This window comes from Zootoca vivipara, chromosome 12 (genome assembly GCF_963506605.1).
Source record: "Zootoca vivipara chromosome 12, rZooViv1.1, whole genome shotgun sequence".
Classification (NCBI taxonomy): domain Eukaryota; kingdom Metazoa; phylum Chordata; class Lepidosauria; order Squamata; family Lacertidae; genus Zootoca; species Zootoca vivipara.
In genome coordinates, this window is record NC_083287.1 from 21,387,288 (window position 1) to 21,406,215 (window position 18,928).

Below are 18,928 nucleotides of genomic sequence, written 5' to 3' on the forward strand. Positions count from 1 at the left end.
AATTGCACATCAGCTTCCATGATAATTTTTGGGTTGTGGCCATTACTAAGGAGATACATTCACAGAAAGGAGTCACACCCCTCCTCTCTTACTCATATGCACATACTTCCCCGGAGCCTCTCTGACTTTCCTGTATGGTGTGTTGATTAACATTTGTAGCCTGCCTCTGTCCTTCCAAATTAATTCTTCAGCATGATGTCCTAAGACAGTGTTTCCTCATGATGCATTTAGAGTAATTTGCTCCCCTGCCTGCTAAATCTGTGTGTTCATTCCATACATTTTTATATACTTTCTTTGTTTTTCCCTTTGTCTCTAGGCCTGGCGTATGTCTTGTAGTTTCTGGTCCTGGCCTCATACATGCTCTAGGTGGAATGGCAAATGCAAACATGAATTGCTGGTAATGAACCTGTGGTTTATTTTTGTTTTTGATCGACTTGTTAGTCCAATTTCTAATTAATCTGAAGTTGCAATACAAATCATGTGTCATGAAAGCCAGATAAAATGTCATTTTTCTTCTGCTTCTTTACTCTCTCTCTCTCTCTCTCTGTGTACTGTTTTAAACAGGTAGGGCATTGTGCTAGGACAGCATATAAATACATATGGTGACGTGTCCATAGATTTCAGATCTTTTTTACAGCTGCCAAGTTCATTATCATACAGGAAAAGAGCTCGATACTTTAGGAAATCTATCAGCTGAGTCATGTCGGCTATGTGACCAATATAATCACCGTAACTTGGTTTAAAGATGTTGTTTATGACAGCATCTTATCCTTTATGTGCAGTGTCTGTCTAGCACATGAGAACATTATCGCTTGGTAACTATCATATCATCTGGTAGGGCAAGAGGCATCTTGTTTATCCAGTCATAAAAGAGGAGGCAAAAATCTCTTAATCTTTTTGGGGAAGCAATTCAACCTTTCTCTGTGTGTTTTTTCCCTCTCCAAAAAACTGCCAGCTGTAATATTAGGCAAACTGGTGATATGACAAGTTGAATCCTGTATGAATCTTGTTTTGAAGTGATGAAAGCTTCCAAGGCCAAATCATAAGTAAGATAGTGAGATTGGGCCCAAAATGGTGATGGTCCTAATTCAAAAGATCCTCCCGCACAGCAGCATTAATTGGAGTCATCATCTTGGAAGTGCCAACTACCTGTGTTGGAAGGCAGGACTAGATTGAGCCTTCTATCTCCCCTCTCCTCTGACTCCCCCAACAGCTGGTGAGTCTGTCAAAGGCTGTCTAAGCTGAGCATGCTTACAATTTCTTAGAAGATTCCTGGGCCCAATCACCATGGATTCCTGGGTACCAGATGCTGGGGTTTATGCCATGCTGCCATTTTCAGGATCAAGGTGAAACTGTGTGTCAGAGTCTTGATCATTCATGACCCCTGGTTCCAATAAATGGTTTTTTCCCCTCTCCCCAGGCCTTTGATTATTATTGGAGGTTCCTCGGACAGAAATCAAGAAACGATGGGAGCTTTCCAAGAATTTCCACAGGTACACAGCTTGGTCACTTTTTCCTCCGTAAAGATGTTGCCTGAAATGGTTTAGGGTATTCGATCTGTGGAACTGGCACTGCTACAAATGCCACATAATACCCATTCCACATAGGTAAGAAATTTATCTTTAAGTGTGGCAGCACCACAATTTGGAACTCCCTGCCTATTGATTTCAGTACTGTTTTTGGCACTTGCTAAAACCATTTTTGTTTAGACATGCCTACCCAGATATTTAAACAAAAATGGTTTTAGCAGGTGCCAAACACAGTGCTCGGTCCCAGTCCCTGTCAACCTAGCAGTTTGAAAGCATGTCAAAGTGCAAGTAGATAAATAGGTACTGTTACAGCGGGAAGGTAAATGGCGTTTCCGTGTGCTGCTCTGGTTCACCAGAAGCGGCTTTGTCATGCTGGCCACATGACCTGGAAGCTGTACGCTGGCTCCCTCGGCCAATAACGCGAGATGAGTGCCGCAACCCCAGAGTCGGTCACGACTGGACCTAATGGTCAGGGGTCCCTTTACCTTTACCCAGATATCTAGAATGCTGGTATGTTTTTAGTTTAATACTGGTTTTAATTTTCTGAATGTTTCACTGGATTTCACTAACAATTTTATTGTTTCATTCTTTTTGAAACCGCGTTGAGTTGTTTTACAATCAAGTGGTATATAAACGTTAGAAAAATAAAATAAACATATATGAAATTAATGAATGAGTTTATTTGTTTTATAAAATCTTTTTACAGGTAGGTAGCCGTGTTGGTCTGAGTCGAAGCAAAATAAAAAAATTCCTTCAGTAGCACCTTAAAGACCAACTAAGTTTATATTTTGGTATGAGCTTTCGTGTGCATGCACACTTCTTCAGATACACTTCAGATACACTTCTGTATCTTCTGTATCTGAAGAAGTGTGCATGCACACGAAAGCTCATACCAAAATATAAACTTAGTTGGTCTTTAAGGTGCTACTGAAGGAATTTTTTTATAAAATCTTTTGTTATTCATTGTTGTTGTTTAATTTATTAATCATTTTCCTTGAGACATCCCAGAACAATTTACAATACAGCATCAACATGTATAAAACTACTGCATGTAAAAAACCAATTTAAAAGAACTACCATCTCAACACATATATAAAGTCACTTCAGATCCAATACAGATGCCAACTGGGATAAAGATCTCCACTTAGAAGGCTTGTTGAAAGAGGAAAGTCTTCAACAGGCACCAAAAGGACAATAGAAAAGCCACCTATATAGTGGAAGGGAGTTCCAGAGTTTAGGTGCTGCAGCACCCAAGGCCCGATTCTGACATTGTGCAGAATGGATGTCCTGGATCTGTCACATGCCCTCTCTTGCAGAAAACACCAATTGGTTGGATTTAAAGGCTGTTGTGTTTTTTTGTAGAATCTTTCTTTTACTTTTACCACATAACACCGGTCTTGAAAGACCTACATGGGCTCCCAGTACGTTTCAGAGCACAATTCAAAGTGTTGGTGCTGACCTTTAAAGCCCTAAACGGCCTCGGTCCAGTATACCTGAAGGAGTGTCTCCACCCCCATCGTTCTGCCCGGACACTGAGGTCCAGCGCCGAGGGCCTTCTGGCACTTCCCTCACTGCGAGAAGTGAAGTTGCAGGGAACCAGGCAGAGGGCCTTCTCGGTAGTGGCACCCGCCCTGTGGAATGCCCTCCCACCAGATGTCAAAGAGAAAAACAGACTTTTAGAAGACATCTGAAGGCAGCCCTGTTTAGAAGAAGAATAAGAGTTTGGATTTGATATCCCGCTTTATCACTACCCGAAGGAGTCTCAAAGCGGCTAACAATCTCCTTTCCCCTCCTCCCCCACAACAGACACCCTGTGAGGTGGGTGGGGCTGAGAGACCTCAGAGAAGTGTGACTAGCCCAAGGTCACCCAGCAGCTGCATGTGGAGCAGCGGAGACGCGAACCCGGTTCCCCAGATCACGAGTCTACCTCTCTTAACCACTACACCACACGGGATCTCCAGGGAATGTTTAATAGAGTATTGTATTTTAATATTGTGTTGGAAGCCACCCAGAGTGGCTGGAGAAACCCAGCCAGATGGGCGGGGTATAAATAAATTATTATTATTATTATTATTATTATTACTGAATATTGCATGTTAACATAGCGTTTTCTGGCGTCTGTGATACCTAATTTTAGAGGCTGCATGGCGCTGAATTCCAGCTCCTGCAGAGCAATAGCCAATGAGGGCCACTGCCGTCATTCTCCACTTGTGGGCTTTCCCAAGACATCCCTTTGGATCACTAGGAAACAGAATGTCGAGGAAACCTTTGGTTGGGTCCAGCTGAGCTACTTCTTTTCAATAAAACTCATGATGTGATAAATTGAGAAAGAGGTAATAGTTCGATTTAGCATATGCGTTTGCTTGAATCTAGGTTGAAGCTTGTCGGCTGTACAGCAAATTTTCTGCCAGACCCAGCAGTCTTGAAGGTATCCCTGCCGCAATTGAGAAGGTATGCAGCAGTTGAAAAGCATTGATACTTGCTCCTCAGCATTCAGCTCTGTAGGCCAGTCAACCAGCAGTAGAATATTACAGGGGCAGTGCATTATAGTAGATCGTAGGTGACATCTTGATAGAATTGGCACACCTCTTGCTGGTACATCTTGAACAGTAAATTGTAGAATCATCCTATAAATGTATGAAAACATCCAGTGCTTTTGAAGATGTTAAAACTTTACATGTGCCATTTTGTATATATAGCAGGCAGTGCAACCCTCTGCATGTCTACTCAGACGTAAACCTCACTGAGTTTAATGACACTTGCTTAAAGGCAAGCATGTGTTATAGGACTGCAGCCTAAAAGTGGAAATAATACTCCATCTGCACTCAGAAAAACCTCTTGTTCTTTTTTGTGAACACTGCATTATTCTCCCAAAATATATATCCTATACAAAACACGCATGGAATGCTTAACTCTATCGTGGAATGCCACAGAGTAGCCTTGTAGGTTTATTTTTGTGGCTGACGCATTTATTCTCTAAACTTTCCAGGAAACAGTTTTGTAAAGTTCCCTGCTACAATTGTTTGAGCCACCGTTTGAGCCTTTAATCAATAGGAGTTTCAAGGAGGGTTGGCTCAGCCTATGGCATGCACTGGAACAAAAAGAATCCAGAGAAACTGAAGAACAGCTCCAGGGCATTTACATGGGGGTCATGTTACTTAAAATAGGCAGTCAGCAGGAGATTTTGACGGTTACTCCAGATTGAACAGTGGCTACAGACGGCTGCAAACTGAATCCAGTAGCTTTCTTGTTCTCCAAGCTGGATAATAAGTTTAGCCATTGCATACAAATTTGAAATCTGGTGGTGTGTTTTTGTTTTTGTTTTTTTTTTAAAAAATGTTTAATTATTGTTAGCACATTTATGTTCTTTTCTCTCTCTCTCATCAATCTAGGCTGTCAGAAATAGCATCTATGGTCGCCCAGGTGCCTGTTACATTGACATACCAGGAGACTTTGTAAATATGCAGGTGAAGAAGAACTCTGTCAAGTGAGTCCTTTTATTATTAAGATGAGTGCTTGGTTCCTTTTTCTTAAAAAGGGTATGGGAATACCTGCAAGAGTGTATTGCTAAGGGAAAGCATAAACTCTACATATTGAACAAACACAAGGAATTCCTCATAGTAAAAGACACTGAAAAGATATGGATGTGATCTGGCAATAGCTTCCTGATCAACTAGGATGTGTTCAATCTAGCGGCTTCCAGTTTACTTTAATGAAATTGCTACTTAGCATACGCCTTTTAGGGAACCTCCCATCTTGATCACCCTTAGTCTGGTGCCTTCCAGTCGTTTTTGTCTACAAGTCCCACCTGTTCTACCTGAGACCATCCAAAACATGGAGGGCACCAGGTTGGGAAATCTGATCTAGAATAAGATTTGGAAGAACTGAGCTCACTGGGTCTTCAGACCTGTAAGAGACTCAAGCATATAACGTTTAAATGGCATTCTGTTAAATGGTGAGACATTGCTGACATGAGACACTACAGATTAACTGTTGTTTTGAGTCCTATATGATAAATTTAGGGTGAGGAAGCTTTTCTGGCAAGTGGGCCTGATTGTTATCTCCCTACCCACACCTGTCAGTCATCAAGCATCACAGTGACGTCAGGTGATGCTAAGCTTTGAAGCCCTGGTCTCTGGGCCTTCAAAGCACAGTGCCAGACTGTTTGGTAGCAGTGTCATGCCTTGCTCAATCTCCCATCCCACACTGTTCCGTAAACTTCCAATTTCAGAGGTTTAAAGAAGCAGCGTGGACCAGCTTCTCTAAACTTTTGGTTTTGGAGGTTTAAAGGACCATGGCAGTGGGGAGTAAGCCTTGCTCCTTGCCCACCTTAAACTCTTGCTTGTTCCCTGCCCTTAACCACCTCACATCTGACAGCAGGTATGATGTCGGGCATAGGGCAGCTGGGCATGGCTTCCCCAAAATGGGGAATGACCATTGGCCATTCTGACTGCGGCTGAGGAGAGTTGGAGGACCACAAATTCCCCATCCTTCTTTGCACCCAGCCACCTTCCAACTGCAGTTCCTAGTGCTTCATTGAAGATTCTTCTGGAACATTCCCTGACTTCAATGAAGGCCTTTATGGTGTGGGAGGGGGGCATTGGAGACTGCAGTGGGAAGGCAGAGGTTTGGTGCAGAAACTCCAGAGCTCACGCAGAGAGCCACCATTTGCAGCTCTTTTTACAATCTTGTTTCTTGAGGAATCATTGTGAGGGGAAAATAACCCTTGCCCATATTTGACAGAAGTAAGCAAAGGAATTAGTGGGAAGTTGAAACAACAACAAAACGCTTACTTTGTATTCCAGCTGTTTGAAAGAAATCGGCTTAGGAAGGAATGTAGCTGGTGCCTGCTGGTGCCATTCTGCATGTGGCTTCCCACATGTTGTGAGGTAGAATGTGCAATCTGCATTAAGCGTAGACTACGCTGCAAAATTGCTGGCTGTGGATTACTAGAAACTTATTACAGGGTAAGCGTTTGTAACAAGCATATAATGAATTACTTGAGTTTCTTTTGGAGACCATTTGTGTACATTGGTAGAACAATGTCGCTCAGTAGAACAACATCTGAAGTAAAACACAAAGTAAAACTCATCTTTAAGCTCTGTTTTTTCTGTTTAAAAAGTGACTATAGTGACTCTTAATCTCATGGTTGTGAGTTTGAGCCCCAGGGGGCTTGACTAGCAATCCTTGTGGTCCCTTCCAACTCTACAGTTCTATGACTTCCTATTTCTCTTTTGAAAACAATTACCTTTTCATTCTGCCTTCCAGGTACATCAAGTGCTGCTCAGCACCTCCCATCAGCATGGCTGAAGTGGCTGCTGTTTCCAGGGCGGCTTCATTCATTGCACATTCCAGAAAGCCACTCCTAATTATTGGCAAAGGTAATCCTCTTTCAAGTTTACAGCTGGTCGTAAAGTACAGCGAGGGGGAAGTTTCCTTCTGTTGCCATGTTTAGACTATATCACAAAGTAAATTCTTCCTGAATGTTGGAGATGAACCCGCTTGAGAAAAATGCAGCGGCCTCTATTCAACGTCCCTTTGTTTATGCCTAGAAACATAAGAAGAGACCTACTGAATCACACCAAAGATCTATCTAGTCCAACGTTCTGTTCCCTCCTTGACCACTCAGATGCCTATGGGAAGCCCACAAGCAGGGCACAAGCACAGTAGCCCTCTCCTGCTCTTATTCCCCAGCAGCTGGTATTCAGATATAGGTAGAAGGTAAAGGACCCCTGGATGGTTAAGTCCAATCAAAGGTGACTATGGGGTTGTGGCGCTCATCTCGTTTTCAGGCCAAGGGAGCCGGTGTTTGTCCACAGACAGCTTTCTGGGTCATGTGGCCAGCATGACTAAACCGCTGCTGGTGCGTGGAGGACCATGACGAGCGCCAGAGCGCACAGAAACGCTGTTTACCTCCCTGCCGCAGAGGTACCTATTTATCTACTTGCACTGGTGTGCTTTCAAACCCCCAGGTTGGCAGGAGCTAGGACAGAGCAACAGGAGCTCACCCCGCCGTGCGGATTTGAACCGCTGATCTTCCGATCAGCAAGCCCAAGAGGCTCTGGTTTAGACCACAGTGCCACCCACATCCCGATTCATATATTTAGTAAAGGTAAAGGTACCCCTTACCGTTAGGTCCAGTCGCGGACGACTCTGGGGTTGCGTGCTCATCTCGCACTATAGGCCGAGGGAGCCGGCGTTTGTCCGCAGACAGCTTCTGGGTCATGTGGTCAGCATGACTAAGCCGCTTCTGGCGAACCAGAGCAGCGCATGGAAACGGCGTTTACCTTCCCGCTTGGAGCAGTACCTATTTATCTACTTGCACTTTGACGTGCTTTCGAACTGCTAGGTGGGCAGGAGCAGGGACCGAACAACAGGAGCTCACCCCATCGCGGGGATTCGAACCACCAACTTTCCAATCGGCAAGCTCTAGGCTCAGTGGTTTAGACCAGAGCGCCACCCACGTCCCCATATACATAGTAATGTGTAGCTATTGCAACTAGTACATATGGCTAACATAATCCTCCACAGCTAAAACTGATCACTGGCTAACTGAAAATGGATTTGCTGTGAGGAACGTACGATCCGGAATGCTACAGCTACTTTTGCCAGTTTTAAAACTAATTGATTTGTCAGTATGTGTAAGTGACTTCTGATTCTTACACGTTGAGCGGGGGGATTTCTTCATCTGACAGGTGCAGCTATGTTAACAGTGTCAAGGAATCTCTTGTGGTGGTGGGTGTCTTTCTCAGGTGCTGCTTATGCACATGCTGAAAACAGCATCAGAAAGTTGGTGGACCAATGTGGGCTTCCATTTTTGCCTACGCCAATGGGGAAGGGAGTAGTTCCTGACAACCATCCATACTGTGTGGCTGCAGCCAGATCTAGGTAAATATATGAATTGGATCTTCCCCTCTTGTCCAACACCATAAGCTAAAGCAGGCATCTCCAAACTGCGGCCCTCCAGATGTTTTGGCCTACAACTCCCATGATCCCTAGCTAACAGGACCAGTGGTCGGGGAGGATGGAAATTGTAGTCCAAAACATCTGGAGGGCCGAAGTTTGGGGATGCCTGAGCTAAAGCATATATTTCTTGAAGATTCAGCTCTTTAAATGATCCCTTAATATAAAACACCAATTGTTGCTGCTTACAGCTGAGTGTAAGGAAAGTAATCCAAGAAAATTCAAATAGAACCCTTCTGAATTTCTTTCAGGACATATCCATGCAGATGAAGAGTTATTTTAGGCATGGTCTAAAGCAGACTTCCTCAAGTTCGGCCCTCCAGATGTTTTTGGCCTACAACTCCCACGATCCGTAGCTAGCAGGACCAGTGGTCAGGGATGTTGGGAATTGTAGTCTCAAAACATCTGGAGGGACGCGTTTGAGGAAGCCTGGTCTAAAGTAGGAATTGGAAGGTGTTTAGTATGTTCAGTACACTGTCCTCAAAGCTATGAAATCATGACCATTAGTTGCCATTAAGTTGGGGGGAAATTTCCCAGTGGCTCTGTATCTCAGGCCCCTGACAACCAGGGTAATGCTGTGTGAGGTGACAAGCACAATATGCTACTGAATGTAGAATTCAGGTCCCTATGTCACACTGCCTTTTTATTCAGAGAAGCAAGTTTCTATCAATTATAGATGCAGATACTTGAAAGTGTTTGGACATTTTCTGTTGATATCTCAAGATTTCTAATCATTTGGGTCTTCAGTGCCATGCATCATTCCTTGACCCTCTCTATAACTAGAAAAAAGAGGGTTGCAATGTATACAGCGTGCAAAAATTCAGCTTTTCTTAGTTTCAAATTCAGTTTATTTTGGCTGTGTATTTAAGACTGTGTGTGCAGTCTTAAATCTTGTGCATAAGATTTGCTGTGCCAGTGAGTAACTGGAATTTCCCTTCAGTTTCCTGTAAGCAAACTGTTAAGTGCCTGTCTTTATTCTGGTTCGTGTTTTTACCCTCTATAGTTGGTTTCTACATTGCTTCAGTCATATTTGAATGACTGAAACTATGTTAGAGGGACATCTCGCTGTGATGCAGCATCTGCGCTGGCAGAATAGGTGGCTGGTGAAGCAGCAACCATGTGTCTCCCAATAGCATGGCAGTGCAGCCTAGGAGGTGGAACCTGAATGAGTGAATGTAACCTACAGATCATGTACCATGGGAGTGGGAAACCGCTTTCCTGGGGTAAAATACATCAAAATTTGAACTTCTGATTTTTCAAGTATATTTTTAACTTTTCTAACATGTACAAAAATAATAACCATCAATTTCTTTTCTTTGTTTTTAACTCTTAGGGCACTGCAGGGTGCTGATGTTATAATATTACTGGGTGCCAGATTGAATTGGATTCTACACTTTGGTCTTCCTCCAAGATTTCAGTCGGATGTAAAGATTATCCAGGTATTCAAACAGAGCCATAATAAAGAACCAGTCAATGGTATGACACAGTCTAGGGCAGGCACCCCCAAACTGCGGCCTTCCAGATGTTTTGGCCTACAGCTCCCATGATCCCTAGCTAACGGGACCAGTGGCAGGGATGATGGGAATTGTAGTCCAAAACATCTGGAGGGCCAAAGTTTGGGGGTGCCTGGTCTAGGGTGACTGGTTATTCTACAACTAGGTTAGTGGGATTTTTATTTATTACATTTTTATCACATCCTCTGTGAGGATCAGGGTAGCATACCCTTTGCTGAGCGGAGAAGAAAAGTCCTCTCAAGTAATTAAATCAATAAGTAATATATTATCCTTGATGTAGAGTTTCCTTGAAACACATCGGGAGCCAGTTTCATTTGCGCAACTGTTTCTTCTTTTTCCTGCCTTTTTCTACTGCCAGGTTTGATCCTTCTGCTGCATTTTTTGCTCTTGGAGGCAGTTTGTCTCACGCAGCATGACGGTTCATATTATACTGGGTTTAGTACAGCAGGTCAAAGCAAGGTATAGCAGCAGAAAGTAAGCTTCTGTGGGGAAATAATGAGTGCAAGCAACCTGTTAATGTTCCTTGCTGTGAACTGAAAAGAAATGCAAAGAGATGCATTCTAAGAGAGAAATATTAGTGTGAACATTACATTGTAACTCCATTTGCTGTTCACCATAATCAAACCTATGTTCAGGCTGTTGTCTTTTTACTCGACAGGTAGACATTTGTGCAGAAGAGCTGGGGAATAACGTGAAACCCGCTGCAGCCTTACTGGGTGACGTGAAAGCAGTGACAGAGCAGGTAACATACGAAAACATAGATACCTGTTTATGTTTGGTTGGATTTAGGATTTTACACATCATGCATGGTATATAGCTTGATTTTGAGCCATTTTTGGCTAGTGTTATCAGTTAATTTCTATGATGTGTTATCAGTTAACTATCAGTTAATTTCTTGGGGGCAAACCTCATGCTGATATATTGGGCAGGAGCCGATACCCACACATCATAGAATTGTGGAGTCGAAAGGGACCCTGAGGATCATCTAGTCCAACCTCCTGCAATGCAGGAATAGGCAGTTGTTCGATACAGGGATCGAAGCTGCAACCTTGGCATTATCAGTCCCACGTTCCGACCCACTGATCAATCCAGGCATGTTAATATCCCATCAACAGGTTAGAGATGGGGTGGCTAATTGTGGAGCTTCAGTTGTGGCTGGGCTCAGTAAATCCCAGCCGGAATGGCCAAAGATCAGGGATAACGGGAATTTTGTTTATTTTTATTTATTTTATTTCTATACCGCCCTATACCCCGAAGGTATAAGACAACAACATCTGAATTACAGTATGCTTGCATATTTTATTAAAAGTGCATATCAGCCACAATTCAAAGGGGCTAAAATGCATGATGCTGTTCTATGGTAACAGTTTTGCTATTCTCTTAGCTTTTTGATCAGCTGAACAAAATGTCTTGGAAATATCCTTCTAGTGCAGAGTGGTGGAAAGAACTACGGGCAAAAATGAAAAGCAACGAGGAAGCATCCAAGGTACTACTAGCAATTTGTATCAGTAAAAATATATTTGGGTTCTTATGAAATTAATGCTGCAGTTCTGTTCATCTCTGTACACTGTTTTTCTGTATTAAAAAATTAAGTACAGTCGTACCTTGGAAGTCAAACAGCTTAGTTCCTGAATGTTTTGGGTCCTGAACATCGCAAGACTGTTCTGGTTTGCGAACTATTTTTGGAAGCCAAACGTCTGACGGGGCTTCTGCGGCTTCCGATTAGCTGGAGGAGCTTCATGCAGCCAATCAGAAGCCACGCTTTGGTATTTGAATGTTTTGGAAGTCGAACGGACTTCCGGAATGGATTCCATTCGACATCGAAGGTACGACTGTACTTCAAGTCTATTTTCCATAAATGAATCAATATCAGTCGTCTTTCCACAATCTACAGCAGTCATTGGAGCAGTAGCTCTTCAGATGCTCTTTTATTTGCTTTGCTTTCCCCATTAAGGCATTATCACTACGCAAGCATCTGCCAATGAATTACTATCAAGTATTCCACCATGTCAGGGAACTTCTGCCAAAAGACTGCATTCTGGTTAGCGAGGGAGCAAATACTATGGACATTGGGCGCACTATGCTTCCAAACTATCATCCCCGTCACAGGTAAAAAAAAAAAGTTTCCTTCTGTGTTTTAATTTTTAATTACAGTTCTTAGCTTGGGCAATATTTTATGGCTCCATCTTCAGCATAGATATTCATCAGTGTGGTTTGCAGGTCAAATGAAATCTGGTCTCTGGCCAGTTTTTCTGCATCGTATAATGAATTCCATTGACCTAGAGCAAAAAAAAACCCATGCTCCAGGGTATAATCCTTCTAAAAATCAATAGAATGGGTACTTTCTTATCTTAGCAACTGAAGAATCTTCTTCATTAGCTTTTGATGTCTGTATCTACATACCAAAGCTCTGAAAAAGCATCAGAATGCTTCAGGTTAGAGTCTGGCATCTGCATGCTATATCCTAGAACTTGAACAGATGCTTTCTCAGTGTAAAACTTCAATTTTGAAATTAGAATTTTGGATCAGCAAAGAACCCTGGAGAAACAGTGGAATAGCCCGGAAGAAATATTTGTAGAGAAATGTTTGTAGCAAAGACATTTCTTTGCCATAACCTTCATGTATTGTGTGTGGCTATTTAAACACAACAGATCTCTTAATATTATATATATATATATATATATATATATATATATATATATATATAGGCATTACAAGGCACTTTTCTTATTTCAACTTTAGTTTGAAAGCTACAGTGCTAATGCCATTGTTTTTCTGTTGTGTTCAAGCTCCCAGTTGATTTTTCCAGGGCATTACACACAGAATAGATTTCATGAACCTTTTTGTTAATGACCCGAGAAGCCTATGAAATTGCCGTAACTATTGGCATGCTTTCATTTTCCTTGCGGTACAAATCTCAAAGGGAAAACAGTGGTTGCATCCGAGCCGTGAGCAGCTTAATCCCAATAATTAGCATGTGCTTTGAAATGCCAGGAATTTAACTCTGAAAACAGCTAAAATGACAATGTTGTAACTGAATGACTGTAAAGATGCCTTTTCTAACTACCAATTCAGTGTAACATTCATTTATCAAACATTTACAAATCCACACTTTATTCACTTCTGTTTGAGAAGACATGCTGTGTCTCTTATTTCTAAAGATATCCTGTGCCACTTTAATAAGGCACAAAGGATTTGAATTAAGAACAGCTGGCAGAAAACATGTGTTGCAAGAAAAGACGACAGACTTTCTTTCTTTCTAGGCTTGATGCTGGTACTTTTGGCACCATGGGAGTTGGGCTAGGCTTTGCCATAGCAGCTGCTATGGTTACTAAAGACCATAATCCTGAGCAACGTGTTGTCTGTATAGAAGGAGACAGTGCCTTCGGATTCTCTGGCATGGAGGTAGAGACCATCTGCAGGTAAAACCTTTGTCTGATTCAACTTTTTAAAAATGTCTCACAGAGCAAGTGGAGTAGCCACTAGGGTGATGGTTTTTCTTTTTTTCCCCTCAAAAATTATTTCCTGTAGCACAAATGGATGAACTTTTGCCTATTAATGACTAAAATGAGGTATATTCCATTGAAATATTTAAAAAGGTTACGCACAAACCGTTTAAATTTTTTTTTGTATGCCGTTTTACCATTTCATAAAATTGTATTAACAATTCTATATATATTTCGTATCAAATTTGGACATAACACCACATTCCACAATGGGGAGTGTTCTTAGCCACATAGGGTATACAAATGTCACACCTGCACAAGGTAAAAGCCCCTTTTTGGGACCTCAAAACTCAGCCAGCAGACCGTGCCGGACATGCTGGGAAAAGAACCTACAGGAGAGGTAGCAAAACATTGTCCTCTAGCGGCGTCTATACTGTTACTGCAGCTAAAAAAAGCTTCCTTGTGTGTTTGATGACCCTATATAATGTTGTATATGTGACTCTAAAGCTTGGGTTCAATTTTATATCTGCTTACAGTGACTTCAAAAATGGTCCAAAAACTGATAGTTTTTTTAAAATCATTTTGTGCGTGAGGTTTTTTTTAATCAAATCTCTTTGAAAGTAAGATTTTATCTAATCTTTAATGAAAGCTCATCAAATTATGATACAGGGAAATGAGGTTGTAAAAAAGTCATCACCCTAGTAGCCACGTTTCCCCCAAGTATTACACTATTCTGAATGCGTTTCTCTTTGGGATATACCGCAGGTATCATTTGCCAATCGTCATTATCATAGTCAATAACAATGGGATATACAGTGGCTTGGATCAAGATAGTTGGAAGGAAATCTTGAAGCTGGGAGAACCCTCTGCATGGTGGGTACTTCTGTGCTGCACTTGCTCAGCCAATTTATTAACGTTTTCCTGTTACAAATTGGAAATTGTGTGTATGCCAGGGTTCTAATGTAAAACAATAATCATAGTCGTCCATCTATAGACATTTCCATTTCCATATACCTTAATAGAATTTCCTGGGTGTTACCACCCCTAATCAAACTCCAGTGAGATAATTGATTGTGTTGGGCTCCTGTGATATATAGTTGTGTAGATCACAAGGTGGTGCCACAGACTGTGGGAAAGACAGCAGTACAGTGCACACTCATTCTAGTGAAAGCTGACTGTGGTTTCTCTGGGTTATTCTCTGCTATTGGGAAATCGAAAGGAGAAAAGCATGGGCAGCCAGGGAGGAGGAGTCTGACAGCACAGGTGTGTTGAGCTCTTAGTGAAGAGCATCCTGAGATCATAGGGAAGTATTTCCATAAGCTTTGTGCCAACATTCCAGAGGTGAAAAGTTACACTCTGTTTCCAAGCATGCTCATACAGAAAAATGCTCAAAGAGCAAAAAACGGAAGTTGAACGGGCTTGAAGGAGATAGTGGTCACTTCGTGTGTGTGTGTGTGTGTGTGTGTGTGTGTGTGTGTGCGTGCATGCGTGTGCGTGCACACACACACACACACACACACACACACACACACAAAGAGAGAGAGAGTTTTGCCCACACAAATAGAAAATTTGAGAGCTAAGAGTGTGAGACAGATGCCCACCATAAAAATACCACAATTAAATATTTAATTATGCTGGCTTTTGTCTAGTGAGGCACTATTTCATGTTGTCTGGAAAAGCTACAGAGATCTCTAGAATTATTTATTTTTCTTAAAAGTAAATGTGCTTAAGTGCTTTGTAGAAATCATCCACAATGCTTTACAAGTGAATGGAGGACATACAAGGTCTCCATTACTGGGGTTTCCTATTCCTGGCTAAAACCTCCACTGAAATAATCCTTGACTGCTTCCACAGTAATTAAACAGGCCCTGATCTATCTCCCTGAGGCACAGAAAACAATTAGTTTCTCTTGCTGGGCGCATTTATCATATCAACAGAGTGACCTTTTATGATGCCAAGGAGCTTTCCTTGAGCAAAGCTAGACCTCTTTTTGCTTCATTTCAGCATTCCTCCAGTGTCTCTATTGCCAAATGCTCACTATGAGCAGATTATGTCTGCCTTTGGTGGCAAAGGGTACTTTGTGCAGACACCAGAGGAACTGCAAGCTGCCCTGAAAATGAGCCTGGCGGGAAAGGATGTGCCTTCCCTCATCAATGTCATGATCGATCCACAGTCAGACAGGAAGCAGCAGGTGAGTGTCCATTTTGTTCTCCCATTCTGTGTAAGCAAATCTCCCTAACTTGGCTTTCCCCAGTTCTGGTCACCATTCATTATGCTTCTTTAAAATGTTTCTAGGCTAGAGCAGGCATCCCCAAATTTCGGCCCTCCAGATGTTTTGGACTACAATTCCCATCATCCCTGACCACTGGTCCTGTTAGCTAGGGATGCTGGGAGTTGTAGGCCAAAACATCTGGAGGGCCGCAGTTTGGGGATGCCTGGGCTAGAGTATCTGAATGACAAAATTCCAAACATTGTAGACTGCATACTAAAACATTAATGTGCACATCTTTCTGTGTCTGAGAAAGGGCCGTAGTTGTGTCTTTGTATATTAACCTTTGTAATATTAACATGTACAGACACTTGTCCACTAGGATTACTTTTCATTTCATTCCCCTACACCTCCCAGGAGCTGCATGTGTCTTGTGAGATAGTTTGGCCACTGTTGGGCATCCATGGGTCAGGGCTACATCAAAAAGGAGCTGCATCCATTCCTACAAAGGGAAATAAACACAGAGAATGTTCAATTCACGGCTTTTTATTGGAGATTAGGTGATACAGCACACCCTCATTGCCCCAGCCAACACTGTGATGCCTCTCAAAGACAATTTAGCACCCAGGAAGTGCAAACCAGCACTCTGTACTTTTCCAAGCCCTTCCCACCATTTTGGGATTGAGTCAAAGAAACACACTGAAGGAAGTCTACTTTGTAGTCTGGTTGTTGATTTAGAGCATGGGTAGGCAAACAAAGGCCCGGGGGCCGGATCCGGCCCAATCGCCTTCTAAATCCGGCCCACGGACGGTTCGGGAATCAGTGTGTTTTTACAAGAGTAGAATGCGTGCTTTTATTTAAAATGCATCTCTGGGTTATTTGTGAGGCATAGGAATTCATTCACACACACACACCCAAAATAGTCCGGCCCTCCACAAGGTCTGAGGGACAGTGGACTAGCCCCCTGCTGAAAAATTTGCTGACCCCTGATTTAGAGTGACCTACAACTAAATGCCTCTCTGCATTGACACCCAGCCACTCAAACTCCATTCAAGAATTTTCTTCCTGCTTGCCTTTTGCTTGACTGGGATGCCGGCCAACCAGCCCCTCTGATGCCAAGCCCCTCCCTTCCTCCAGAGTCTCTCTCAGAAGCTGCTCCGAAGTCTCAATGTTTCCTATCTGCCTTGTCAGGCAATCCAGCAGGATAAAACAGATCAAAAACAACAGAAACAAAAGCAATTTTACTTTTGCTACGATTATAGTGTTGCTTTATTACCAGTATTTGATTTTTCATTTCTGCTGCTGGAAAAATAAGATTGTTCTTTCTGTTAAATATTTCAATCTGCTAGCATAGCCTCTCATTCCTGGATGTTGAATATTGCTGTGTGGGTTTATTGGTGTGTTTTTTGTATTCTTAGGATTTTCATTGGTTGACCCGCTCGAACATGTAGCAGAAGCTTCAAGGACTGGAACACATCTGCAAAAGACCACTGAACTAAAGCGAATGAATGTTTGGATTCATGCTAATTCTTCATGTAATTTGAATGAGGGTCACATTTAAATTATTGGTAATATAGATCGGGGAGAGGGGGCTTTTTTTGGCTCCATGGGGCAGATTTGACAGGTGGGCGGGTGTCATATGGTGTTGTTATGATATCACATGATTGACAGGTGGGTCCACGTTTCAAAATCCCCCGCTAAATGAGTGGGGAGGTACTTCAGAGAGCGGTTTGCGAAACAGCTCACATCATCCCTGGCAATTGGCTATACTGGCTGGGACAGATCAGGCTTGGAGTTCCAGAGTATCTGAAGAGCCATTGCGTCCCCACCCCTGTTTCAAAAGGCTGTTAACAACCATAGTGCTGCACTATATGTGCTTTTCCAGACAGTGCAATTTCAGCACTATTGCGGCTACATGCAGAGCCTCGTATCTACATTCATAGCATCCACATTGCAACAAATTCCGCCTTGGAAGCTGGACTTGTGTTAAACTACCTATAACTGAGCTGTCAACAAACAGTAATTTAGTTTAAAACAAATTCAGAGTCTGTGCACGGGTTAAATAAAAGCCAATGAGCCTGGTTCTGAATTTTTGTGCATTTACGTTATGACAGTAAATGGACATAGTGTGATGAGTTCTGAATATATAAAGCTGCTGAACCATTTTTAACATCTTCCTATACCAGATAACCATCCACTTTTGAAAAATCAGTATTCTGTTTAATTCATTTTGAAAATACATGTTTGTTTAATCAGTACCTCCATAAAATCACCAGAGGGCACCCTTCATTCATGGTTCTTTGTTCCATAACTATGTACTATGCAAAACTTGATTTTTTTTTCCTAATTGAATTTTTCAGCGTTTTATTGGGTAGGGAAACTGCTGAATTATAATTGAGCCATTTCATAAGTGGTTTTGAAAATATGTCAGTAGCTGATAAAATATTGGACAAAGTATCAGCATACCAAATACAGAATTTTAAATAATGGAGCTTGTGCTATGTCTGTCATTTTAAAAGCATTTTAATTGATTTAAATCATCAATATGTCCAGTTTTTTGTTGGACTAAACTCTCTCACTATGCCTATGAAAAAAGCAAATGGATTCTTTGTGAGTTTAATGAGGTCTCAAGAAATGGGAAAAAATGGTGCGCAATTAAAGTCCTAAATACCTGAGACACACATTTCAGTGGGTCTTCGGGCATAACCTAGATTAGAACAAATTTCTAGGTTTCAGCTGCGGCCAGCCAGCTGAGTTGGGGGAAGACCACAAGGAAAGCATGGAGACATACTTCCATTATTTGCTTGTGTTCCTGCTATTCAGAAGTCATTATATATAAAGCAATTGATTGACTGATTCTCCATGAATTGGTCTAATCCTCTTTGATAGCCGGAGGCTTAATACTGCCACACTTGTTTTGTGAATTCCATAGATTTTAGGTATTGCGCAAAGTTCTGCCAGTAAGGCAGTCCAGGTGTTAAGTCCTTTCCTGATCAGCTGGCAGTCTTGGGATCCTTGTATGTTGAACAGGAAGATCTTAACGGAGAATGTTTACATGATAAGGTCTTAGAATACATACAATGGGGGATCCTGGTGGCACGGAGGATTCCAAGTACATTCTGCGAAAAGTGAAGATTCTACTTCTACTGTAGACCTTGCAGCTCAGTTAGAGGTGGAGGAGATGAGGATGGTGTGGGGTGCAGCGTTTCTCACACCACTCCTCCCTCCACACACCCTGAAAAGACAGGTGACCACAAGAATGCGGAT

At 42.2% G+C, this 18,928-nt stretch overlaps 1 protein-coding gene across 1 annotated transcript in view; it reads left to right on the forward strand.

Moving 5' to 3' along the window:
* The window catches only part of HACL1 (2-hydroxyacyl-CoA lyase 1), a 25,653-nt gene extending 7,507 nt beyond the window's left edge, over nt 1–18,146 (forward strand). The window contains exons 4-17 of the mRNA XM_035130302.2: nt 317–397; nt 1,421–1,493; nt 3,903–3,980; nt 4,922–5,016; nt 6,798–6,910; nt 8,282–8,417; nt 9,826–9,931; nt 10,665–10,748; nt 11,391–11,492; nt 11,961–12,115; nt 13,270–13,428; nt 14,218–14,325; nt 15,457–15,643; nt 17,080–18,146. Coding sequence (XP_034986193.2) covers nt 317–397; nt 1,421–1,493; nt 3,903–3,980; nt 4,922–5,016; nt 6,798–6,910; nt 8,282–8,417; nt 9,826–9,931; nt 10,665–10,748; nt 11,391–11,492; nt 11,961–12,115; nt 13,270–13,428; nt 14,218–14,325; nt 15,457–15,643; nt 17,080–17,112 — 1,510 coding nt within the window. The 3' untranslated portion in view covers nt 17,113–18,146. The remainder of the gene's footprint in view (nt 1–316; nt 398–1,420; nt 1,494–3,902; nt 3,981–4,921; nt 5,017–6,797; nt 6,911–8,281; nt 8,418–9,825; nt 9,932–10,664; nt 10,749–11,390; nt 11,493–11,960; nt 12,116–13,269; nt 13,429–14,217; nt 14,326–15,456; nt 15,644–17,079) is intronic.
* Nucleotides 18,147–18,928: the final 782 nt, after the last annotated feature.